Source organism: Coccidioides immitis (assembly GCF_000149335.2).
Source record: "Coccidioides immitis RS genomic scaffold supercont3.1, whole genome shotgun sequence".
Lineage (NCBI taxonomy): Eukaryota > Fungi > Ascomycota > Eurotiomycetes > Onygenales > Onygenaceae > Coccidioides > Coccidioides immitis.
The window spans coordinates 2,974,729-2,998,345 of record NW_004504310.1 but is presented as its reverse complement, the minus strand read 5'-3'; the positions used below and the strand labels follow the sequence as shown (position 1 = coordinate 2,998,345).

Here is a 23,617-nt window from a genome sequence, read left to right as displayed (position 1 = left end):
TGGTGACCATCCAGGTGACTTTGCTCGTAGGCTTCCTGTTAGGGTGGTAAGCTTCTGAGCTTCAAGTGACACTTGAGCCCAAAGTTCACTCCAACCCTGACACAATTTAATAATATGGTTTCAGAAAATTGTGGCTCTAAGATGCAATGGCAACCAAACAACCAGGGTATTTTAACTCCGCGCGAATCCAAGAACGTGGCATAATCGAGACAACCACATGTTGCCCCTGCTGGTTCCAGGAGTTCCCTTCCAGCATTTTATGGTTCTGTGTCAGCTGTGAGACTATGGCTAAAGGACTGGAGCGAGGGGATGTAGCTCCTACATACATCATTTTCGTTAAATAAACAGCCCAGACACAATCATGGGTTTATTTCAAGCGCGGGGCCAAGCGTGCCTGTGTACTCCGTACCTTGCTATGAAACCACAGACCAAGACGCCCTGCAGGGCCCAGGTGACAAGCCCCTCAATTCAAGGTCATCTGCATCAACTTGAATGCCACTCATTGAACTCTCTCGCCACAACGCAACAGGTAGTCACATATCTCCCTGGCTAATTTGGGCTGTCTCCTGGGGTGCGAGTATCATGAACTTCCCTCCCAGCACGCATGTCGCGCAAACCCCTTGACCTGACTCAAGTAAATACTAGTTATCTTGGTGAACAAATGATCCTATGATCGCCCAGCAATTTGTACATATATTTTGTTAGCTTATCGGACTTCATGGCTCTGGAAATTAGAGCCAGCGCAATCAGGTTACGAGATCAGTTCTGATCTTATTGACATCTACAGAGTACAATTTACGTGTAACTTCGGAGACGGATGTCAGTAGTTACTTAACCAGTTAACCGGTTAACTGACCAACCTAGGCTTCACCCATGAATTCTCTGGATATCCAGCTTATTCACAAGAGAAAACAATTCAATTTTGGCGGGAAGTTCACTAGTGTTGAAATCATTTTACTTGTCCAGGTCTGCTGGAACCCTCGTTTCAATAATAAATTAAGAATTGTGTGCTGATGATTGACAATGTGAATGACTTTGCCATCGTCCTTCCCCCTCTTAAGGCCCAAATAGAATTTTCAGTTTAACGCTACCGCCACTAGTAAATAAGTTCCGCCTCCCACAGCAAAACTCCTCTGGTACGAACCTGGTCCTGGCAGTTGGTTAACTAGTTGGTTAACTCGAGAGTTGACCTGAAGGTTAGTCTTTTTTCCTCTCCGCCCGCTGCTTCTTCTTGGGTCGTCCGCCGCCCACAGAAACAGCAATATTCTAACCCACCGTATCTCTATCTTCCCGCCATGCAGCCCCAGCAGCCCCCTCCGCAGCTGCAGGATCCAAGAAATCGTCCTTCATCTCATCCTGCAAACGGTGCTCTGAGGCCTCCAAATCGAATGGCGAACGATCCCAGAGGCCGTGCCCCTCTCCCTGTGCCGTCCGGCCCTGGACCTCATTTGCAAAATGGCCAGCCACGATCTGTCCCTTCATTTGACATGGCCCGCAGCCCTCCGAATCCACCTCCCAGCAAAAGTAATAGCCAAAACCTTTCCGCTTGTCGCTTTTGCTGCGTGTACTAACTACATTTGCCCTTGGTGATTAGATACTAAACATGTGCCCTGCAAATTCTTCCGCCAAGGAGCCTGTCAAGCAGGTCCCGCGTGTCCCTTCCTTCATTCTACGGATTCTGCCGTTGATTCCGCGCCGTGCAAATACTTTACAAAGGTACCATTGCTTTCCTAAGGCTTCAGGTCCTTCGCCGATGGCCTTGTGTGGCAAATTTTACCACCAGTTGCCCTGTGTAAAATCGGGGGTGAAGAGCAGAACAAAGAAACTAACGCACTTACTTTTGATAGGGAAACTGTAAATTCGGAGCAAAATGCGCTTTGGCGCATATCTTGCCCGATGGTCGTCGAGTGAACAGGCCGAATATTGGAATGGGGATGAGTGGCGGTGGAAATCTCAACTTGGGCGGACGCGTCAATTATCCCCCTTATCACCCGCAAGATTCGGCACTTGCGAATTCCCTATTATCACAACAGCAGCAGCAGCAGCAGATGAACGGTCATGGCCCTCGGCTGTATACATATCAAGAGGATATACAAATGATGCATGGTCAACCTCAACCTCAACCTCAACCTCCAATGCAACCTCAGCCACCATTTGAGAACATTCCTATCATCGACACGGGATTAGTGTCCGACACCGGTTCGAAGTATGGATCTCCGCCTGAAGATGGCCGACGTGCTATGTCGCCCATCGGACGCTCTGCACTTGACGCTCCCCTTCCCGCTTCCTTCGATAGTCAGGGAATATCTTACATTGCTCGACATGGCCCTGTTGCCTCATCTGTCCCCTCGAGATTTGGTTTTGATCTTTCACCGACTCCTTCCAATAGACCAGATATGTTCCGTAATCTCCATGATCACACATTTGGATCGGATTTGAAGAAGTTTTCAACTCTCAGCTCTTCGCCAGTTCTTAGCGGAGATGAGGGAAACACTGCTCGCATTATGCATTCGCAACGGGTATCTCGACCGAAAATGTTATCAGCTAGTCTTCCCCGGCCTACAGTTCTGGACGATTGGGATGATAATTTTGCTATGGAGGAGGATTATTTGCCCACAAACCTGCATGATGATGTGTTAACTCCCCAAGAAAAAATGAGGCGACTTTCACGGACGGAAAATGATTCTCATGGTGCAAGAGACTTGAGTGGCCTAGGACTGCCACTTACGGGATCAACCAAAGTGGGATCACCGTTGGCGTCTAGTCCTTCTAGATTCGGGGCGCTGTTCGCGAAGCAAAGACAAAAGAAAGAAGAAGAGAGTCAGTCAGCATTGGGGCATGTTGGATCACCTCTCCGTGATTCGACACTTAGTATGCGATCTAGCCCTGGTTTACGTCCGATTGGCAGCCGTCCTGGCTCTGGCGACGTCTCACCGTTCATCGCCAGTCCTCCACGTCAGCCCTCAATGTCAATGATCACTCAGCAACTCAGCAGCACCTCATTACATCCTAATTCAGCTCGTCATACTACTGGAACTCGACTCGATCGTTCGATATCGTCACCGATGAACACAAGCAGAATTGATGAGGAACAAGGAGATTTAGTGTTTTCTATGGAGGAGGAGGAAAATAAACGCAACAGCTCATGGGGCGTGAATAAGCCTGCCACAAACGAAGCATCTAATACCTCCAGAGATGACACTTCGGCCACCGCAACGACACCCAAGGATATAGTATACAAAAAACGAACATAATTGGAGCTGTGGCCTTTGAAGCGTATCTTCATTCACAGAAGAGCAGTTGAAATGCTGGATGCTCTCCAAGAGAGCCCAGTAATATGTGTGTTGAACCTGATTGGCGCGATTTTGTTAGTCAACCCTTGTGGAAATTTTCCATTTCCTGTCCCCTCTGTTTCTGCCTACCCTGAAAATCGACGCCAAATCGAATCATCTTCTCATCATCTTCTTTTCTTCTTTTCCTCTTTTCCTTATTCTATTTCCATATTAAATCCCATGGCAGTCACTTCTGCAGCAGTTGTCCCCCCTTAAAACAGACCCAAAATTATCTCTGTCTTCCTTAAGTAATAGGAATATGCATTCATATCCTCCTTCAATTCTTCTCCATTTGTATGTCCTGTCTGGTCTATTACTACACTCTGTTTATTTCCTTTCAGCAGTACCTGCACATATGTATTGCATTGCATATTGTAAATATTTCGTTGTGCGTCATTTTGTACTAAGCTGGTGGTGGCATGGATGGCGATGCACATTTCTACTAAAGCACTTTGGCCATGAAATAAATTGGGCTTCTTGTTAGAATTTATCTTCTTTTGCGCTGCGGCTTGCAAGCAGGGAGAATGGGAACGGATAATTCGCAGGTTTGATACTATTGAATGTCATCTTTACATGCTGAGCAATAAAGGTTGGGGAGCTGCATCAATACCTGTTCGAAATGCTCTCCTTTGTAACTCCGCAACGTTTCTCTCGGCAAGAATAACCCTACGACTGGTCTCTCCTATTGAAATTAACCCCAGCCTGGGTGAGGCAAACTAACAAGAGTGTACAGGGACAAGTTGCACTCATACAAGTTCTCTCCTTTTCTTCCTAAACAAATGTGGTAATCTTTACAAGATGAACACTGTAAACAGGAAAGCAGCGAACCAAATTCTACTCGTACAGGAAGTTTGCGCCATCCACCCACTCTTAAAACGCCACAGAAAATGCTCTTGGGTTTCCTTCATAGCCAGTCATAACATTGTAGCTTAAAATGTAACAAAAGGACTGAGGTGACGAAGGTGAGACGAAGTAAGAAACACAGAAAGAGAAACAACAATTCAATCCTGCTAAGTACCTAGAGCACCCTTCTTTGAGGACTCAGTTAAGTAGGTCCAGTGATCTTTTACAGGAAAATATTTTCGACGTGGAGAGAGTGTCTTCGGATCAAACATATCACCCTTGTCACGTCTAACAATGTTTAAAATTTTGGCGTTAGTATCCTCTTTGTCTGTGGTGCGGCCGGCTATATACGCTCTAGCGATTTCTAACTCCCGCCCATGGCATTCGCCTTGGGTTTCTCTGGAGAAAGTTCGCAAGGGTGTGGAGGGTTTGGTATATTCCATTTTGACCTTAAGGTTTTCTTCTTTAACAGCCTCCTTCTCTTCCTCATTGAATCGGTGCTGTTCATCCTCTTCCGCATGCTTTTTTTGTTCATCAAGAATCTTCCTGCGCACACGATCAATGACTGTCTGACGTCTTGCTCTCGCAGCAAGATACTCTGGAGTGTGAGAGAGTGGCTGGGGCTGATCATTCACCACATCAATTGGCGGAGTGCTCCAGAAAAGCACACGGCCTTTGTCGTCGCATTGGAACTGCGCTCGCACTTCTGGGGGGATTGCGTTGTTCATTTCCTCAGGCAAGGTAATGAACTCAGAGGACCTCGCCGCGTTCGGGTTAGGTGTATGTGTATGTGGCATCGCCATTGAAGGCTGTGGGACGCGACTTGGCATTTGCGCAGGATAATTGTGCGACATAGCAAAAGGCTGCTGCGTAGGTTGTGGATAGGTGGCATATCCAAGAGGAACATGTGGGGCTTGGACAGGCTGAGATGGCTGATACTGTGAGGAAGCAAGAGAGGGAACTTGGAAAGGCTGTTGAGCTATCGAAGGCATCAAGGGTACCTGTGCCGCCGGCTGTAGATGGGGCGGCTGAACTGGAGATGGCGTTGGCACAGGAGCAAAATTGGCGGCGTTCAACCGGGAATCGCGCCTCGCATCAAGGTTTGTTTGAGGTGCTGGTTGATTCGCAGACATTGGTCTAGGTGGTAAGCTTGGTTGCGATTGAGAAGTTGGCTGTGGAGGAGGTGGTGGAGTTGGCTCAGGAGGCGGCGATTCCTTAATGATGAGAGTCAGAAAGGGAGTTTTGGATATCTTTTTTTTTTAAAAAAAGCCCGGGGGGGGTTTACTCACATTTTCATCACGGGGGCGGCAGTGGACGGCCCCAATAATTGGCGGCGCGTTCTCAGCTCCCCAAGTTGGTTTGGGCAGATCGTCTGTTTCTTTGGCGTCTGTTGGCAACAGATGCTTGATTGGACTTGGGACTTTCCTAATTTTTCTAGGTCCATCAAAAAGGTCCATCTCATAATCTTTCTCTCGAACCTCGTCGGGAAGACAACTGGCCCAAGTTTTTATCTTGTTTAATTTATGCTTTTCCTCGTTGTAACGAGCTTCGCAGACATACACCTGTTTCTCTGGTGGAAATCCCCGTGGTCGGCCGCGGTTGTAACGCGTAAAAAACATCACAAAACACCTATCTTCGACCTCGTCAATCCGATGGTCTCGATATTGACCAGTTTTCATAACTTCATTGGGGAGGAAGTGTTTGTCAACATGGTGTACAGTTTGCTCCGGTCGATAATACCAACAAGCATTCACCCACTTTTGGCCGTCTGAATCCTGCCAGGTCCGGTAAATCTGGGCAACAATAGGCTTGTGTGCATCATTCGGGTTCTGAATATGCACCCAGTCGCCGACTCTCCAGATCTCATCTTTGTACGAGATTCCATTGGGAAGAGGAAGCCGTCCATCCTCCATGAGATACTCGCTGTCAGGTTTGTTCTTTTCTTGCTCTGCGAGTCTATGAGCTTCGGCTTGAAGATCATCGGCATCCTGGTACAGCTGACTATCGGGTTGATTATACGTCTTCGCGTTATTGAACATGAGATCTATGTCTCTCATGAAGTGATCAACTGATGCGTACTTTTTTCTTTTGGATTTCCGTTTGACGAGGTCAACAGCCATGGGTTCCCTAATCTCCGTGTAGTAATCAGGATACAAGGCTTTATCCGGCAACTTTTCGAAATGTCGAATCTTTAACCCTCCTTGGTCTCTAGGTTTTCGAATTCCCTTGAGTACTGCTTTAATTCTTGCTTCCATCGGTGTATCAACTCGCGGGGGTCGGCCTCTCTTCTTGCGCGTCGCTGGATCTATGCTCTTGCGGAATTCATCCTTGTTACCACCACGTTTGGAGGATTGGCTACCTCGCCGGAAGCGCTTGCGTCTACGACGACCGCCTTCCTCGTCAGAATCTTCAGCTTCTTCATCGTCGTCTTCTTCTTCATCGTCGTCATCTTCCTCCTCGATAGGAAGTGGATCTGCTTCGGGGATCTCGCCCAAGTCTGGCAATTCGGCAGTCTCTGCAGATATTATTTCTTGATCGGCAAGCTTCTTAAATTCAGAGGCAAAAACATCCTACAATTTGTGCATCAGTTAAAGCAAGCGTAGTGTTATGTGCACCAACAGACCTTGATTATGAGCGCGTCTTCATAGGCTTGCGACCTGGGTCGATTGTATGTTTGGGCATTGTGCGGAATCTGGGGAAGAGGGAAGCATTAGCGCTGGGACAGGGTAATGGAAAAATAAAGAGAGATGGCTTGCGGTGAGGGGATCTTACCAGAGCGCAATCCCTGACGAATTCTGCAAAGGTTTTATAGGATCGATTGCGGATCTTTTGTTTTAAGATGCTCAACGCCATCGGCTCCTTGATGACATCGTAGTAATCGGGAACGTTTCGCTTATTAACGCTACGATGAAATAGCCTCGACGGATCGTGACCACTGTCCTAGAGTAAGTAAGAATAACTGGAATGGGTTCGGGTCGTTAAACATACTCCGGTTCACGGTACTCGTAGATGGAGAGGACAAGCTCGAACATTGCTTTCCATTGGTCCTCCGTGACTTGGCTTTCTTCTTCATTTTGTTTGATGTCTGTTTCGATTGATTCGGCTAGAGCTTGGGGTTGCTCAAAATTTTGACCAATGTGCCCAGTATTCTGCGAGGATGGCGGATCGACCCCGGGACTGGCTTGGTTGCCAGGCCCAACACTAGCCTCCGCCATCGCTGGGAAAGGCTGAAAGGTGTGCGGTAACACTTTTCAGGAGGAACAAACCGAAGGGTGACAGGCTGAACAACAGAAATGAAACGATAAATTCTTTTTTCAATTAACAGCACCAGGGAGTGAAATCAACACATGAAGATAGGATGTTATGATTTTGTACTCCGTACGGCGTAGGTGAGGAGGAACAGAATCGCGTTCAAAGGAAGCCAGAGCTCTCACGTGGATTGGTGCAGTTTCCACCGGGGGGGCCGTTAGCGTGCTTGTTCAGCGCTAAACCAAAAGTAGAGACGGACATACAATGATCCGCGCTGATTAAGGCACCTCTGCACCTCTCCCAGACGCCCCTTTTGCCGCGATAAACGCCGGCAGCCGGGGCCAGCGTTGGCGGGGGGCCCGGTCAAAGCATCCATTTGTCTCCAGCCTCGGGAATTTGCGCGCCCTCTCCTGTATTGCTGACGGTATAGATCGCACCTTTTGCACTGGTTCGGAATCAGGTCAAGGAGTTGCCTGAGCTCACAACATGCGGATCCGGATCAGGGGCCCGTCTGGCCAATCCACTGTTTCCCTACAAGAAAGTGCAACAATTGGTGACCTTCTTGATCAAATTAAAGAAAATACTTCTTTACCTGTTTTCGACATCAGACATGGATATCCACCAAAATCGCTGGCTCTAGACCAGTTTGGTCGACAATCAAAAGTCACAGACATCGGTGTCGACCTAAACGGAGAGCAGCTCATCATCATCAAAAGGAACGATTCTACAATTAGCGACACACAACCCATTTCTACCCAAGCCCCGGAAGTTACTACCACCCAGCCCTCCAACTCGTCGGAGCAACGGCCAAATTTCCCATCATCGAAGCAAAAGGTTACGCGTAGCGAGGATGACCCGCCAGAGATTCCCTCCCCGAATCACGGCGGAACCATTGTCCTTCGTATTATGCCGGATGATAATTCATGTCTCTTTCGGGCGGTCGGAAGCGCCGTTCTAGGTGCTATGGATACAATGACGGAGCTACGATCGATTGTTGCCCAGACAATCCACGAGCACTCGGATGTCTATACCCGAGCCGTTCTCGAACGGAGCCCCGACGACTACTGTCGATGGATTCAGAGCGAAGAGGCTTGGGGTGGCGGTATCGAGCTGAGCATCCTCAGTAAACACTTCGACATCGAGATATGCTCCATTGATGTCCAAACGTTGCGTATCGATCGTTTTAACGAAGGTCGACCAACAAGATGCATTGTAGTATACTCCGGGATACATTATGATACTATCGCTCTCTCGCCCTCGGATCCCCCTTTCAATCATGCGTATGCCTCTCCCGATTTTGATACAAAGATTTTCGATTCGGCAGATCAGGTTATTTTAGAAAAGGCTGTGGAGCTGTGTCGCATCCTACAACAACAACATTATTACACGGACACTGCAAAGTTTCAGGTCAAGTGTAGTGTTTGCGGGGGGGTGTTCATTGGAGAGAAAGGCGCAGCTCGCCACGCCTCAGAAACAGGACACTACGATTTTGGCGAGGCCAGCTGAATGCTATGTTATTGCTACGGGGTACACTTAGTCCATGCCTCCATATTACCATAGTACATACAAACATTCACGCAATGTACTGTGCTTACGGCATCTGTCTTCTTATGTCGATGTGTCTTGGAGAGGTTCATGGCTAGTGCCGGGTTCCTACTCTTTTCCAGATGGGTCTCGTCTAACAGTAGGGTATGAAGTGCTCCGTACATTTGGAAGAGTCCCAAAATCACTTTCGTTATCTGGTCCCGTGGTCGTGTGATTGGATAGCAGAAGCTTCTGAGGCTCACTGGGGTTGGCAGGGGTCAATGGCGTCAAGATACTCGGCATTGCTTATTTTCCTAGGAATTACTCCTTGTCAAACCGAGCGCTGTAGTCCTTAATACTCGGCCCCACAGCACGATACATTGATACAGAAATGCCGTGGGATGCTAATCTTCGCCAGAGACTAAGTTCGGTTGAACTAGTTACCCTATGACGTTTGCCAACAATGCATTCCAAGTCCACTGTCGCAACCAAATTTCAAGATCCGCAAAACTTTGAAGGTCCCAAAAACAACACGAGTAACTCTCTCGGGGATGTGTGCATTCCATTAGGGTACGTCCGGGTAATTCCCAGATCCGCGAGTCACGGAATAGCGATCCGTTCTGCCTCTAAACAAGCATCTGACAGGCGGGAGGAAACAGCCGCCAGTGTAGATCTGCATTACCTCGCTTTCAAGAGCCCTACCGTGGATCGACGGTGAACTCTCCCCAGATCCTACCTACCTCTTTAATAAAGCCAGTATCCTGATCCGTCCTCGAAGATTTTCTCTCTACTGATTCAGCTCCAACACAACCTAGTACAACTTCCACAATGTCGCATGATACTGTCCTCCACGATATTGACCATTCAAAACCAGCGTCAGAGGATCCCTCACGATTAAGGACCTTTTTTTCCATCCTGCGGAGGTATGCGTCCTCTACACCGCTCGTCAATTTATCCTACCGCTGGCATGGTATGAAACGAAGGCTAACTATGATTCCTCTTTTTCTATCAGGTTCATTGGGGTGACGGACATCGCGACTGCTCGTTTCTCACTGCCAGCCCAACTTCTCGAGCCAACGCCAAATTTAGGTATGTCGGACCCTTGGACAGGATGGAAGACATGCAACTAAAGCTCATGTTAGAATACTGGAATTATCTTGATCGACCCGAGAATTTTATTAGGTATGCCTGGCATGATAGTTTCCTATGCCTTGGAATGTCGTTTTAACTTGCTTAGTATTGGGAAGTCTGATGATGAACTGGGTCGTATGCTAGAAGTCTTAAGATTTTGGTTTACAAAAGATGTGGTGAGGATATTCCGTTGACAGCACACCATTAAGCTTATGGTTCCTGACGATCGAGTAGAGATACGTGCAAAGCAAACCTTGCAAACCGTACAACTCCGTCCTAGGCGAATTTTTCAGGGTTGGTTCTGACTACACCGACCCATATGAGATCCGTGTGAGAGAGAGCTAACGCTTTACGCAGTGTTATTGGGAAACAGAAGACTATCAGTCCCCTGTCCTCCCAAATTCTGCTGAGGATATCACAGCAGGAGTTCAGGCTGCTGGAAACGGGGAAAAGGTGAAAATATCATACCTCACGGAACAGACATCCCACCACCCCCCAGTTTCGGCGTTTTACGCCGACTGTCCGCAACGCGGTATTATAGCTCGTGGTTTCGATCAGATCACTGCAAAGTTCAGCGGTACAAGCATTCGAATTGCCCCTGGCAAGCACAATTTGGGTATCTTCCTGAATCTGCAAAAGCGGGATAATGAAGAATATCGCCTAACTCACCCTGCGGCTCACATCGGTGGATGGCTCAGAGGATCATTGTCTATATCTGTTTCAGATACATGCTACATTACCTGCCCCAAAACTAGGATAAAGACAATTCTACAGTACCTCGAAGATGGCTGGCTTGGTAGATCGCACTATAGAGTGGTCGGTGTTATCTTCCGTTACGATCCTGAGAACGACGACAAGAGAAAGATAAAAGAAGTCCCTGAAAGTGACGTCCTTGCAACAATTGATGGGAGTTGGCATGAGCAAGTCTACTACACATTAGCTGGCTCCGTTGAACGCCATCTCCTTATTGATATAGCTCCTCTTTTCCCTTCTTCCAAAGTTGTTCCGCCAGAAGAAAAGCAGTTGTCCAACGAATCACGGCGATGCTGGTCGGGAGTTACTGCAGCCATCCATTCTAGGCAGTATACTCTGGCGACTCAGAAAAAGCATGAGCTAGAGGAACGCCAAAGAGTGAAGGCAGCTATCAGAATGGAGAGGAACCATGAATGGAAGCCGCGCTTTTTCATGTTTCCCGTTGACTCTTCTGGAAGACCTGAGTTGACAGCTGATGGTCGAAAGGTCCTGGAAAGGCTCCAGCAAGGAGACTACACGCTCGAGGAGAAAGAAGTCGTTTAATATGTTAAGTATTGACTAATAACCGGTTTGGAGTTAGATGGGTCTGAATCCTGTTGGATATTGGGTATGAGTGGATTCGTCTGTCGACTAAGTTCCAGCAGGGATATTATTTTTTTTTGGATTTCCTTTTGTACTCTGGCCCTCACAGTTTTCAGTCTTGACAGCACTCGTCTTCCACTCGAGGTACTGTTTCCGCTTCCCAATTTTTCGAGATACCCACTCTCTGATCTGGCTCTTGACATCCTTCAAATATCTACTGGATGTCGCAAGAGATGCCTTTCATTCTGATTTGATTCACCAGGTTGTCTCTTTGAGCCTTTCATTCCACCTTGACATAATTAATTCCCTGTGTCCATCGGGCTTGCGTCTGATATGATATAGCAGACATCATATAGAGATAGATAATTCCTCCTTAATAAGATCCGAAACATTGCCACGGCAGTTAATATCCAGGAATCTCCACTCTCGTTTAGAATTCAGCTGCGGCATCAACCCTTCTATAGTAGCACGCCTTTGGAGCTATTTCCCGAATAAGTTAATTCCACAGATTGTTTTGCATGGAATCTTTAGAACAAGAGATACCTCAAAGCCCGTTCTCCGTGCTGAAAATCCTATACCTTTGAATTCCTGGCTAAGATAAGCAAATATTCTGTTCTCAAACAACGAAAGATTTAGCGCTCTAGTCTTCGACGCCGGTCATAGGAGTACGCTTTAAAGGCCTTTGCCATTCCAAATGTACGTGTGCTATGGAATGGAAAGGCAAAATATACGGCAGCTACCTTTTACGCTGTTGACTTGACAACCTTAAAACCAGCGCTCACAATCCTAGATATCTCTTCATTTTTATGAGGTAGCAAGCCGAGTGCATAAGCAACATCGTTCCACTGTTTCTCGGTATCACAACGAGCAAGCCTTGCAGCAAGTTTTTCGGCTAGCTGTTTGGCATGTTTGTCCTATACGGTAGTTAGCAACGGTTAAGAAAAAGGAAGAATGTTCTTAGCAATATGGATAGTGCATATGGTGTATCGAGTCCATACTTTCTCAACAAATCCAGCTAAGAACTTAATGATCCTCCGTAGAGAATCCTCATCGAGGTTCTTTTCCGCGCTCAGGAGACTGAACATATCGACGAAGTGGTTATACACAGCATTATCCTTTGACGCGAGCTCGGTGAAGAACATTCGAGCGAGCTCGGCAATCTTCTTATCTTCGTCCTCAAGACATTTAGCCATTTCGCCGAGCTGACCTTTGACTTTAACCTGGCCAGCGAGAATCAAGAAAGTAAGAGTCATCAGGCAGGTACGTTTAACAGATATATCGTTATCATTAAGTCGGCGGTAGAGGAAGTCCGTGTTCTCATCAATAAGGTGGTTAAAACAGACGGCCATATCACCTAGTGCTATTACCGCGTTACTTCGAACTATGGGGTCTTCCGATCGTTCCATTATTGTGATCAGGAGTGGCAGATTCCTCTCGCAGTATTCACCAGAGACACACATCAGCTTGGCCATACAGAGAGTCGCTGCTGCTTGAAGGTTGCGGTCAGAGTAAGTATTGTTATTTGCACATATTTCAGCCACCAAAGGGCCGAAGTTAGTGAGCAAAGATCTCTCTCCAAAAAGAAGTTCACGTTCTCGAATATGTGCCATTGCCTCTGTGAAATCATCCTCGGTTGTACCACCGATAAGATCAAGCTCATCATCTCCCGGGGCATTGTTTTGATTCTGTGAGGCAGGATCAACAGCTCTATTCTTCTCCTGCTCCGCCTTTCGGCGTTTAAATTCCTGTTCACAAAATTCGAGATGAACGATCTGTTTGATAGAAATATGACCAACTATAAAAAGCAGCTGGGACAATCCAACTGGACTGGTCTTCTGAGTGACATTCTGTGATGGTCCTTGGCGCTCAGGGGTATGGAGCCTGGATTCATTGCTTTCGTTGAATGGAGAACTTCGAGAGAGTATATGCGGCTGGAACACTGATTTAGTTTTTCGTCGCACAATGTCGGAGCAGAGGCAGTCTGGGTGTTTGGCAAGTGCATAAATTGCATTAATTGCCTGCTCAGCAACGCCATACCACTCCTTGCTGTCCGAAATAATTTCTGTCATGGCGGCTAGCTTGGTAAGGACAGCATGATCATTGGATAGCCTTGGAGATGTAACGTCGGTTGCCTTTGCTTGACGGCCCGGCTTCATCCTTCTTAGCGCGATGCAAGTGTATTTAGCCAAAAGAAGATCAGCTCGACCTAGACACCCAAGACCAATCCGTAACATTGTTTCTATTTCTTTCACAACCACGTCATGATCCGCTAGTGCGAGCATTCCAAGAACGATTATGGAGCCCCTTCTCTGAGTCCGGGAGATATCTCTTTTTTGGACGCCATATACTTGCCAAAGCTTCGCAATCACCAATTCTGGAATATGCCCGGCTTTCATCATCATGCTTAGTAGTTGCTCTAGCGAAGTGAGTTCCGCCGGGGTAGCACCAAAAGTTAAACTGATCATATTGCGAGCGATATAGTTGGCGGCATCGTTAGGGCTAAATGAGGTTGGTGCGTCGAAAAAGAGACCTTTATAGCAGTCAACCAAATGGTTTTGAACGCCTTTCCCCTCGTCACTATTCCCTTTTGTCCAAATTAGTCGAAGCATCCTTCGGATGCCAGGTCGTGCAGTTTCGACTTTGTATGCATCAAGAATGACAAAAAAGTCCATTGCTTCGATCACTTCGCTCTTATTTCGGGATGAGAGTAGTTGCGAAACGACGTGGGACGCCGAATGTAAAACCTCAATAAAACGAATTGCTTCAAGATAGTATTTTCTTGTCAGTTGCAGCCGTGCAAGCATTTCTGATGTCGCTGCCTCCTCTTCCGCTTTCTTTATGGCTGCGGCTTTCTGTTCATCAGTCATTCTTGGCGCTTTAGATGGAGACTCGTCCAGCAACTCAGTCGCATCGTCCAGCAGCTCACTGTCTATATTCATGTTTTCCAGGCCCATTTCTGCCAAACCTGGTGTCTCAGGAGGAGGTTTCAAAGCGTTCAATTCTGTCTCGACAGCTTCCAGTCGCCCTTCCCAGTCTTTGTATGACAGCTGTCCACCGTGCATTACACTGAATGGATGAGTAGAAACTAATTTAGCAAGTAGTTTTATCGCATTCCTGCGAACATGGCTGCTGCGATCCTCAAGACTTCTTGAAGCCAGCTCCGCGGCGGTTTGGCGTCGTTTTGGAAATTTCTGGTCCAGATCACAGAGCCTCATGTAAACTTGAATGGCACGATATCGACAGAACGGGTTTATATCGAGGAACCGTTCCTCCAAAACGTCGAAAAATGAGTTTATTTGAGTTTTTGCATTCTCACTTCTTTCATCTTGTTTGCTTAGATCAATAATGAGATTGCCACAAACTTCGATAACGGCACACCGTAAAGCATAAACCTATTCTTCTAGTTAATATCTCGAACACGTGCACTCATACAGATCGTAATGTACCTCGCTGTCAAGTTGTTTGGCTAATAATGTCATTTGCTTGATCACTAATCGTGGAGCAAGCTCCGACAGTTTCGTAATGAATACAGAAACGGATTTGGGTCCCTTGGTGTCATTTGGGTTAAATTCTTTATTAGCTAGTTCTCTGTCATATAAATGTGAGCAACTACCCTTAAAATGTCCAACTGTCATGCTTACCTAAGAATCTCGTCTGACAACTGTGGATAGTCATATTGTTCCGCCAGAATATGCAAGAATTCTGCCATAGGTTCCGAAAGATGCTCAAAGTATGTAAGGCTCTGGACGATCGAGGTCTGCGCGCCTAATGTATATGTTAGATCTTCCAAATTAGGAAATAGAGCACACCCCTTACCGAATGCATGACCATGATGTTTCACAGCAATACATAGGACTTTAAATGCATGCATGCGGATAGCCATGGTTCTCACTCGTTGCTCATTCTCAAGAATAAGGTAAATGGAACGCGTGAATAAGTTGACAAATGTGTCGCGATCTGACGTTGTCATGAATATCTTATTCAGTTTTAATTTTAATACCTTGCACATAGTCTCCATGGCAATCTGCAGCTGCGCTGCAGAGTCCCAGGTTGTCTCTTTGGTCGCTGTTTTTGATTTAGAAGACTTTCCTGCCCCTCTTCTGACCGGCACAGGAACCGCCGGTTTTTCTGCCATCTTAGCTTCCACTGCAGAAAGAGCCCATTGCAATAAGAAGGCGTATATTTCTAGCAACTTCTTGTGGTGCGGTATAATATCGGTTTCATCGGATTCGAGATCATTGTGGACAACGTCCGCCTCAGCAGCGAGCCCCGAGACAACAAGGTCTAAAATTTTGCTCAAAGCTTTTGTGGGAAGCACAACAGGAAATCTAAATTGATCAAAGGTTTCAGAATCATGCCCTAGTCGATGGTATTGTTGGACGTTACGAAAAGTAGGTGCAGACTTGAGGAGAAACTGCAGGGAATCAAAATATCCACGTCGAGAGAGCCCATCAGGGTTCTCTGCCACCGCATCGACTATTGTATCCAGAACTCCATCGATTAAGAGCAGTGTTAGCGATTCAGGATCCGACTCGCAATCTAAGAGTTCGGGGTCGGCTTCGGGCGTGGGGACAGAGGCGGGATCGCTGAGATAGTACTTCAGCGATTCGTTGATGTCAAAATCTATTCTCTCCTCCATAACAATGAACAGGATATTAATATGACAAGAAAATTTCCAGCACTGAAAAAGCTGTTACTTGAATGTTCAGGAAAAATTCGTGAACGGCTTTTGGCACTTTCATGAAAATATGTTTGTGGTTCGTCAGCTAGGTTCGGTCAGTTTGTTTGGGTTTTCCCTCTTTGAGATGAGCCAAGCAGCACTGCTCTTCCCTGGATTGTGTGGTCTGGCTCCTGGGTTTTTGCTAGAAAATCCTGAGGCACATTGAATTCTCAGCATAGCCAGTTATAATTACTTTGTAGAGGAAATAAGTAAATTATTCTCTCCTGCTTTAATTTTCCTTTCTACAGTCTTGCACTCAAAGTGTGAAAGAAATTTCCTCGAAATCTGCTTTGCGGGGCAACATTTATATCTTAAACATATGGAGTGCAAAGTACACTGTACAGAGTAGAATACAAAGCAGTTCATTAATCACCTCCCACTCTATACATACCGAATTTTGTGATATCCTGAGATATTCCCTTCACTCCAGGTCTAGGTTGAGCTAGATTCAAGCTATTTTATTTCTCTCCCTCCAGGTGGATGATAGGGTACGTGTAGATGCGGCTGGGGCGGCGATTTGGAAGTTTTCATGAGTAAATATTCTGTCTAACGTCAAGGCGAATTCACCAGAGCAGAGTTCTTCTACGCTGAAAAAATTCAAGGTGAATAATCCATGATTGTGTTTTCATAATCACCTCTTTTCTTCCACATGTTGTACTCTGTAAGTACATACGGGCGAGTCTGTACGGGGTAGTTATTTGGACATACATGCAGACATCACTTCCCGGTAAACTTGACATGTTCTCCTGACTCTATGGAGTAGAGAGTAACTATCGGGTGGGTAGCGCGTAACTCGAGTACTCTGCAGTACGTAATGTGTAGATTAATACATAACTAGTTTAACTAACTATGGAGGAACTTACCACGTCAAAGCTTTTGATGCTGTCGATGCCTCTTTGACCTGCACAACAACAGGTAACGCGCGCGCCGACGCAACTTTGGTAGATCAAAGCCCTGGTGGAGGGGTATTTATAAGATCTTGCGATAATAACTATTTACTGAAAGCCGCAATCGTTCAATTTCAGTATTCGAGCGTCAACTAAGTGGAGTTTTGGTTAAATAGAGGCGGCGTTCTGTTTTGGACGCGTCGCGCTGTCTGGTTGTCGCGTGCAGACGTTCTCGAGGAAAGAAAAATCTCGAGTTGCGATATACCCTGGAGAGTTCTCCACATCTCGCATTTACCTTGAATACGCCCAGTTCGTACGCTTACTCGAGCTATACCTCTACCTTTCTTCCGGAATGGCATCCCATTCAAACGGGAACGTAGCAGCGATTATCAAAGAGGAAGACAAAAATTATACGGAGATATCAGAGAGTGGAGAAGAGCATGGAGAAATACAGGGCATCTCAGACCAAGATGATTTAATTGATAGTGATCTCGAGGAAACAGACGAGTCTGTAATCGAGGACATGAAAAAACTAGAAGACAGTTTCGACGGGTTCTCCGAACGATATCGCTTAATCCGGCGCATTGGAGAAGGTTCGTGGAGTGATGCCTCTTTGATCTCAACTCTACCCAGCTGTGGGTAAAACGAGTTCCCATCAGAACCAAGTACTCTGAAGAAACTAACAGCTGATCCTAAGGAACGTTTTCAACTGTCTATAAAGCAGAAGATTTGCTCTACGATCGTTTCTGCAATGCCTGGGACCCGGACTCAGAACAGGAGGAGATTGGTGATCATGACCGGGCGCCCTCCAAACGCCCTCGTCTTGGGGATTCCCGGGATGTCTCAGTGCAAAGAGCGAAAAAAAGGAAGACCGCGCGTTACGTTGCGTTAAAGAAAATATATGTGACCAGCAGCCCGTTTCGGATTCAAAACGAACTTGAACTATTACTGAGTCTCCGGGGTTGCATGTCAGTCTGCCCTATAATCACTGCATTCAGACATCATGACCAGGTTGTGGCAGTCCTACCATATTTTCCCCACGCAGATTTCCGAGTGTTATATCGTACTTTTCTAGTGGAAGATATGCGATTATATCTCCGGTCCCTTCTCATTGCACTTCATGCTGTTCACCGAGAAAATATAATACACCGGGACATTAAGCCAACGTCAGTCCAATGACCCCTTACTACAATTTCGGAACCGAAAATTCTGATAGTGCTCGCTAGTAATTTTCTATATAACCCAGTGCATCGCCGCGGTGTTCTTGTGGACTTTGGGCTAGCTGAGGTGAGTGCTGACGGATTTGACAATACTAAGTCCTGTACAGGTAATTGATCTTAATTAACTTGACAATAAATCAGCGCGAGTATCTCAGCGGAGAACCATGCCCCTGCTCCGACATGGCCGGTATGACGCGACTTGTTGATGCACCCTATTTTAGTAGGACACAAGTCATGTCGGCCGGCTATCCAAAAAGTGACTCCCGGCCGTCTCGTCGAGCGAATCGAGCTGGAACTCGCGGGTTTCGGGCACCGGAAGTATTGCTTAAATGCACATCGCAGACCACTAAGATCGATATCTGGTCGGTTGGTGTGATTTTACTCACCCTCTTGGGGAGGCGCTTTCCTTTCTTTCACTCCGTTGATGATGTAGATGCAATGATCGAGCTAGCTAGCATATTCGGAACTCGCAGGATGAGAAGTTGTGCAGCGCTCCACGGACAGGTGTTCGAAACCACGATTCCTACAATTGGGGAAAGGGGATTTTCCTGGGAAAAAATTGTGCAATGGTCGAGCTGTGTCGCAGAGCTCACTGGCCGAGAAAAACAAGGAATAAAGCTTTTATACCGGCTCTTGGAATTGGATCCGATGCACAGGCCTAGCGCAAAGGAAGCATTACGAGACAAATTTTTCACCCATCCAGAAGGAGATGACTTGTCTTGGGATGATAATGATGATATAAAGCAAGGCGAAAAGCAAGATGGGACCGGAAAGGGTGAGGAAAATGGAGAAATAGCGGTTGAAGGTCCGGAAGAAGTGCAATTTGTCTAGTTGGTTCAGGTGGCTGCATTTCAAAAGGACCTTTAAGAAAAATGCTAAGGTACTCTATACACATGTTTACTTCATTCAAACCTCATTCATGAATGATAGTGTTGTGAGAAATTAGCTCCTCAGATATTAAATCTACCTGGCCTGTAGGCTACAGGTAAAGGACAGCTTCATAGCCTAAGACTAGAACTCTGGATAATATAAGAACAGCAAGGCACTCTATACAGTGATAATTCACTTGGATCATAGGCAGGCAGCTCTAGCTTGCCTCAATCTTTAAATAATCATCTATTCGAGAGAGCTTACCGTAACTCTAGAAACCAAGTTACTTAGTTAGTCATCCTTACATCATAAATTAGTTAGTTAACTTAACTAAGTTAGACCACTAACTCATTCCTCCACACGAGCTTAGGCAAGACTTGCTAACATTGTAGGTAGGTATCCAGCTGACTCCCCTCCAAATGGTTGAAAACGTCATCACTTTCAAACTCAACTTAATCACACAAAACAATGCAAGATATTAGCCAGGTGGTCAATCAACAAGAAGTCAGGACTCAGCAGTGTTGGCAGTCAAACACGTACAATCAAAAATCCCATCTTAGTGTTCTGCGTCAGAAGGCACAACTAACTAATCAGTTGTCTGGTCAAGGAACTTCTTCCACAAACCATCACCAATCAGCAAAGTGTTGTCTCGCAATCTTTGTTTCATATCCTGTCTCAGTTGTCTGTTCCTTGCAATATACCAGACCCTGCTTCAAAGACAATTCAGTGGACTTGTGCCCACCCTGTCTTTTCCTCCCAAATTCACCACTGTGACCGTGCTCCTCTGTAGGAGATCTCTTGCCTCAATGGCCTGGTACTGTTCTGGTTCTACCAATGCACAACTAGTTCATAACCTCTTTGAATCGGGTCTTATCAAAACTGAACGAGTTAAAAATGCTATGCTCAATGTAGGGCCTCGCTTTACTTATGCAATTGACTTTGGTGCCGATGTGACCTTATTTAACATGCGCTAACAGTTTCAGGTTGACCGCGGTGACTACTCTCCAACCAACCCGTATGCCGACTCTCCTCAGAGCATAGGATACTCGGCCACCATCTCTGCTCCACACATGCATGGCCACGCCTGCGAGTATCTTCTTCCTTATCTTCATCCCGGGTCGCGTGTGCTCGACATCGGATCTGGCTCGGGTTATCTAACACACGTCCTCGCAAATCTAATTACAGACTCTTCATCTCCTCCGTCATCTACGGATGGCCATGTCATCGGCATTGACCATATTCAGGGTTTAGTCGACATGTCTCGCAGCAATATGGCCAAATCTGCAAGTGGCCGTAAACTACTTGAATCTGGTAAAGTAAAATTTGTTACCGGTGATGGGCGCTTGGGTTGGCCGGAAGGTGGTCCTTACGACGCCATTCACGTTGGAGCAGCAGCGGCTACCATCCATCCAGCTTTGATCGAACAGCTAAAAGCACCTGGTCGCATGTTTATTCCAGTTGAGTCTGGAGGAGAAGCTGGTAGCCCCAGGTTGTTCGGCTTAGGCGGTCCGCAATATATCTGGGTGGTTGACAAAAGGGACGACGGCTCAGTCCATAAGGAAAAAGTGTTCGGAGTTAGCTATGTTCCACTAACTGATGCGCCCAAATAAATTGTTAGATTGGGTGCATGACTCGCTTTTACACTGTCTTCATTTTGCTTTGGGCTTGGTGGTGAAAAATCAAGACACCGGTAATGGTTGCACGTGATGCAATTGTGACACTGTTCTGTTTTTGGGAAGTAAAGTATTCCCTGCTGGATCTTTGCTACTTGACTTCCAACTTCACTTGAAAAATAATGATCTCGGTTCAGGATGGTTGCTCAATTTGTTGAGCATCTTTCATAGTGTGTATGTGGGTAACTTTGAGTGCAGCGTGAATCCATCTCAGCTGCCATAGTTCGCCTCCTACGATCCTAGCCTCCCCATTTGCCTTGTTGAGACGCACAGGCTTCGAACAACACTGATGTTTGGGTTGAGGCAGAACCAGCCAAACACACTATTACATTCATTGCTTCAGACTGGATGTGCAGGCAACATGAGTCTGTATACATAGCTCAAATTCTCAGTTAATTCTGATCTTGTCCATGTTTGACCATTGGTGGTGATTTGCATATTTTTACGTTTTGTGATGTTTACTGATAGGCAATGATATAGCAAAATAGGGGTTTGGCTGTTAAATGATTGAAGTGGTGGTATCATAAACAAATGCATACAGATACGAGAAAACAAAAGATAAAAAAAGGAAAAGAAATAAAAGGAAAGGTCAGTAGGAAAAGAGAGAGAAATTAACCAAAGTGGAACCCTCCAGGGAAATTGAATCCTTGCTGAGAGAATTTAAAATGCGGTCCGCCGGCCCCTTGGTGGAAAAAAAACTGCTGCCCTCCACCGCCGGGTCCAAACGGGCTGCCTTGGAACGGATGTTCTGAACGACCTTCAGGATTGTTTGGATCATCACCTCGATCAAACCGCGCTCTCAGTTCTGAGTCTGAAAGAACTTCATATGCCTCATTAATGGCAGCCATCTTTTTCTCAGCCTCTTCCTTGGACACGCCTTGCGATTGAACTTTATCCGGATGATACTGCTTGGTAAGTTTTCGGTAGGCGCGCTTGATTGTCGCATCGTCAGCTTCGCGGTCAACGCCCAGTACTTTGTAGTAATCCTTTTGTTTAGATCGCTTTAGCAGCATCTGTGCTTTCTGATGAAGGGATCGAACCGCATGAGAATCTGGATGATGCTCGTTGGCGATGCCAAGAGTTTGGATCGCAGCTTCATATTCGCCCAAATCAACCTCATTTTCTGCTTTTGACATGAGGCCATGAAGAGAGGTCGGATTTAACTTAAGCGCTTCAAAACAGAAAGGCTTAGCTTTGCGTTTGGAGTTCATCTAGTGGTAAAAATATTAGCAAAAATGATGGAAAGTTTGGTCTGAGTAGATTCACTAACTTCTCGATATGCTCCACATGTTTTCTCAATCAAATCGGCATAGAGTTTATCAGGAGCATTCTCATGAATATATCCATCTGCACGAGCAGATGCCACTTCCTCTTTTACATCATCGATTAATCCAGTTTCCTCCTTGGAACCCACCAATAATTCCACAGCCTTACTGAATTTCCGCTGCTCCAAAAATTTGTCGACGCGTTGTAGGGACTTGAAGATCTGCTTTTCTCTTCTGAACAGACGACTGCATACTTTGGAATCCGGGTCAGAATGAAGACATTTTCGTGTTTGCGCTATTCCCCGTTCCGTATCTGCTAAGGAATAAAATAACATTGCAGATATTTCAAGGTGCGGTTGGACGGAGCTTGGAGAAATCTGCAAAACATGTGCTAAATCGTTAATTCCCTCTTGAATCTCACCGCGTTCGAAACGGCATCTCGCTCGGCGCCGACGAAGCGGCAGATATGTCCCTGCTTTTAGAATGGCCACACCAGCTCGGGACACACAAGTTTCCCAATCACCCTCCTTCTCTGCCTTTTCCGCCAGTATAGCAGCATTTTCGGCCTCTTCCAGTTCCTCTAATTCGGCTTTCCCTAGCTTTCCAGCAGCTTCTAAATCTCGCTTCGCTCCAACCCAATCAGCGGATTTGGTACGAATTCTGGCTCGTTGCACTAGCGCTCCTTCGAATCCAGGTCTAAGTTTCAGCACACGGTCAAAATCTTCGATAGCTTTTGAGCTCCTCCCCAAAGAGAGATATGTTGCACCGCGTTGAAATATGGTCAGGTAGTTTGTGGGGTCCCTCGAAATCGCGGCATCAAAGTAAGTGAGTGCATCACGAGGAGATCCATTGGCCAAGTGGGATTTTGCTGTAGATATTAACGATGAAACAGGAAGGTCTAGAGGAATTTCTGATGCTTGAATGTTACTTGCAGTAGATATGATGGCAAGCAGGAAAGTAACAGATTGAAGCCGCAGGATCATGGCGAAAGTCGGCGTCGCAGAACCAGGAATTGTGTTTGAAAGAGTGAAGATAAAGCCCCTTCTGGCTGTGAAAAGAGTTGAAACCGAAAGTCAAAGAAATCAAGTCACCTGGTTACTATCAATAAGTCCAGGGGGAAGAAAGAAAAAAAAGAATCCTCGATAGTCCTCCGAACAGCGCAGGAGGATGTGGCCACGCTTTCCCTTTCACCCAGGAACCATCAATTAACTAGTTATCTTATCAGTGATTAGTAATTGCAGGTAACTCCATACTGTTAGGTAATCCAACTAGCACCTCGCTCACGTGACCCACATAGATTAGCCGAGATTCCCCTTTAGGTAGCTTAGTGAATGACAAGCATACAAGTCCTCCATCAGGTTATAGCCCTTTGCGCTGAAGAGCAAGCATATAAGGTTGATTTACAGCTCAATTGGTTATTGAAGCTTACAATCAACACTCTGAACAGTTATTCTTGTGGATAACAAGGTTTTACAAGCACTAAAGAGAGCATACATCAAGATAGACATCTTCTATATGTGCAAACCCCTGTAGCTTTCTAGCATCAAGCTGAAGAGTGAGTTGAACCC

The 23,617-nt window shown here is 46.2% G+C and overlaps 8 protein-coding genes across 8 annotated transcripts; 5 read left to right on the top strand and 3 right to left on the bottom strand.

The window, feature by feature from the left end:
* The first annotated feature begins 269 nt into the window (after positions 1 to 269).
* Positions 270 to 3,818, top strand: CIMG_10872 (spindle poison sensitivity protein Scp3). Its single transcript, XM_012358928.1, has 4 exons — positions 270 to 1,196; positions 1,302 to 1,524; positions 1,595 to 1,716; positions 1,848 to 3,818. The coding sequence occupies exons 2-4, from the start codon at positions 1,389 to 1,391 to the stop codon at positions 3,252 to 3,254; spliced, it is 1,665 nt and encodes a 554-aa protein (XP_012214351.1). The 5' UTR covers positions 270 to 1,196; positions 1,302 to 1,388; the 3' UTR covers positions 3,255 to 3,818.
* Positions 3,819 to 4,075: 257 nt separating this feature from the next.
* Positions 4,076 to 7,518, bottom strand: CIMG_02084 (RSC complex subunit). The gene is made up of 5 exons (XM_001248312.2): positions 7,164 to 7,518; positions 6,948 to 7,110; positions 6,799 to 6,867; positions 5,465 to 6,745; positions 4,076 to 5,389 (listed from the first exon to the last, which is right to left on the bottom strand). The coding sequence occupies exons 1-5, from the start codon at positions 7,388 to 7,390 to the stop codon at positions 4,343 to 4,345; spliced, it is 2,787 nt and encodes a 928-aa protein (XP_001248313.2). The 5' UTR covers positions 7,391 to 7,518; the 3' UTR covers positions 4,076 to 4,342.
* A 392-nt stretch (positions 7,519 to 7,910) lies between these two features.
* Positions 7,911 to 8,930, top strand: CIMG_02085 (zinc finger protein; the record flags this gene model as incomplete). Its single annotated transcript, XM_001248313.1, has 1 exon — positions 7,911 to 8,930. The coding sequence occupies one exon, from the start codon at positions 7,911 to 7,913 to the stop codon at positions 8,928 to 8,930; it is 1,020 nt and encodes a 339-aa protein (XP_001248314.1).
* An 825-nt stretch (positions 8,931 to 9,755) lies between these two features.
* On the top strand, positions 9,756 to 11,829 carry CIMG_02086 (oxysterol-binding protein). The gene is made up of 6 exons (XM_001248314.2): positions 9,756 to 9,871; positions 9,961 to 10,037; positions 10,091 to 10,130; positions 10,186 to 10,255; positions 10,314 to 10,373; positions 10,437 to 11,829. The coding sequence occupies exons 1-6, from the start codon at positions 9,777 to 9,779 to the stop codon at positions 11,373 to 11,375; spliced, it is 1,281 nt and encodes a 426-aa protein (XP_001248315.1). The 5' UTR covers positions 9,756 to 9,776; the 3' UTR covers positions 11,376 to 11,829.
* Positions 11,830 to 12,157: 328 nt separating this feature from the next.
* CIMG_02087 (condensin complex subunit 1) lies at positions 12,158 to 16,133 on the bottom strand (the record flags this gene model as incomplete). The annotated part of the gene is made up of 6 exons (XM_001248315.2): positions 15,818 to 16,133; positions 15,231 to 15,742; positions 15,056 to 15,179; positions 14,861 to 15,002; positions 12,413 to 14,806; positions 12,158 to 12,328 (listed from the first exon to the last, which is right to left on the bottom strand). Exons 1-6 carry the CDS (start codon positions 16,051 to 16,053, stop codon positions 12,158 to 12,160), a joined length of 3,579 nt encoding a protein of 1,192 aa, XP_001248316.1. The 5' UTR covers positions 16,054 to 16,133.
* A 1,240-nt stretch (positions 16,134 to 17,373) lies between these two features.
* Positions 17,374 to 19,072, top strand: CIMG_02088 (CDC7 protein kinase; the record flags this gene model as incomplete). Its single annotated transcript, XM_001248316.2, has 4 exons — positions 17,374 to 17,614; positions 17,719 to 18,187; positions 18,248 to 18,308; positions 18,383 to 19,072. The coding sequence occupies 4 exons, from the start codon at positions 17,374 to 17,376 to the stop codon at positions 19,070 to 19,072; spliced, it is 1,461 nt and encodes a 486-aa protein (XP_001248317.2).
* A 466-nt stretch (positions 19,073 to 19,538) lies between these two features.
* CIMG_02089 (protein-L-isoaspartate O-methyltransferase) lies at positions 19,539 to 21,005 on the top strand. Its single transcript, XM_001248317.2, has 2 exons — positions 19,539 to 20,019; positions 20,095 to 21,005. The coding sequence occupies exons 1-2, from the start codon at positions 19,918 to 19,920 to the stop codon at positions 20,719 to 20,721; spliced, it is 729 nt and encodes a 242-aa protein (XP_001248318.1). The 5' UTR covers positions 19,539 to 19,917; the 3' UTR covers positions 20,722 to 21,005.
* A 298-nt stretch (positions 21,006 to 21,303) lies between these two features.
* On the bottom strand, positions 21,304 to 23,170 carry CIMG_02090 (DnaJ domain-containing protein). Its single transcript, XM_001248318.2, has 2 exons — positions 22,055 to 23,170; positions 21,304 to 21,995 (listed from the first exon to the last, which is right to left on the bottom strand). Exons 1-2 carry the CDS (start codon positions 23,030 to 23,032, stop codon positions 21,396 to 21,398), a joined length of 1,578 nt encoding a protein of 525 aa, XP_001248319.1. The 5' UTR covers positions 23,033 to 23,170; the 3' UTR covers positions 21,304 to 21,395.
* Positions 23,171 to 23,617: the final 447 nt, after the last annotated feature.

Bases quoted from the DNA above. Each gene is read 5' to 3' on its own strand.
- CIMG_10872 (XM_012358928.1), top strand. From the start codon at position 1,389: ATGGCGAACGATCCCAGAGGCCGTGCCCCTCTCCCTGTGCCGTCCGGC. The intron at 1,525-1,594 runs GTAATAGCCAAA...CTTGGTGATTAG, and splicing joins GAATCCACCTCCCAGCAAAA to ATACTAAACATGTGCCCTGC. The intron at 1,717-1,847 runs GTACCATTGCTT...TACTTTTGATAG, and splicing joins CGTGCAAATACTTTACAAAG to GGAAACTGTAAATTCGGAGC.
- CIMG_02084 (XM_001248312.2), bottom strand. From the start codon at position 7,390: ATGGCGGAGGCTAGTGTTGGGCCTGGCAACCAAGCCAGTCCCGGGGTC. The intron at 7,111-7,163 runs GTATGTTTAACG...ACTCTAGGACAG, and splicing joins TACGAGTACCGTGAACCGGA to TGGTCACGATCCGTCGAGGC. The intron at 6,746-6,798 runs GTCTGTTGGTGC...CACAAATTGTAG, and splicing joins AAGACGCGCTCATAATCAAG to GATGTTTTTGCCTCTGAATT.
- CIMG_02086 (XM_001248314.2), top strand. From the start codon at position 9,777: ATGTCGCATGATACTGTCCTCCACGATATTGACCATTCAAAACCAGCG. The intron at 9,872-9,960 runs GTATGCGTCCTC...TTTTTCTATCAG, and splicing joins TTTTTTTCCATCCTGCGGAG to GTTCATTGGGGTGACGGACA. The intron at 10,256-10,313 runs GTGAGGATATTC...ACGATCGAGTAG, and splicing joins TTTGGTTTACAAAAGATGTG to AGATACGTGCAAAGCAAACC.
- CIMG_02089 (XM_001248317.2), top strand. From the start codon at position 19,918: ATGGCCTGGTACTGTTCTGGTTCTACCAATGCACAACTAGTTCATAAC. The intron at 20,020-20,094 runs GTAGGGCCTCGC...TAACAGTTTCAG, and splicing joins TTAAAAATGCTATGCTCAAT to GTTGACCGCGGTGACTACTC.
- CIMG_02090 (XM_001248318.2), bottom strand. From the start codon at position 23,032: ATGATCCTGCGGCTTCAATCTGTTACTTTCCTGCTTGCCATCATATCT. The intron at 21,996-22,054 runs GTTAGTGAATCT...TTTTACCACTAG, and splicing joins CATGTGGAGCATATCGAGAA to ATGAACTCCAAACGCAAAGC.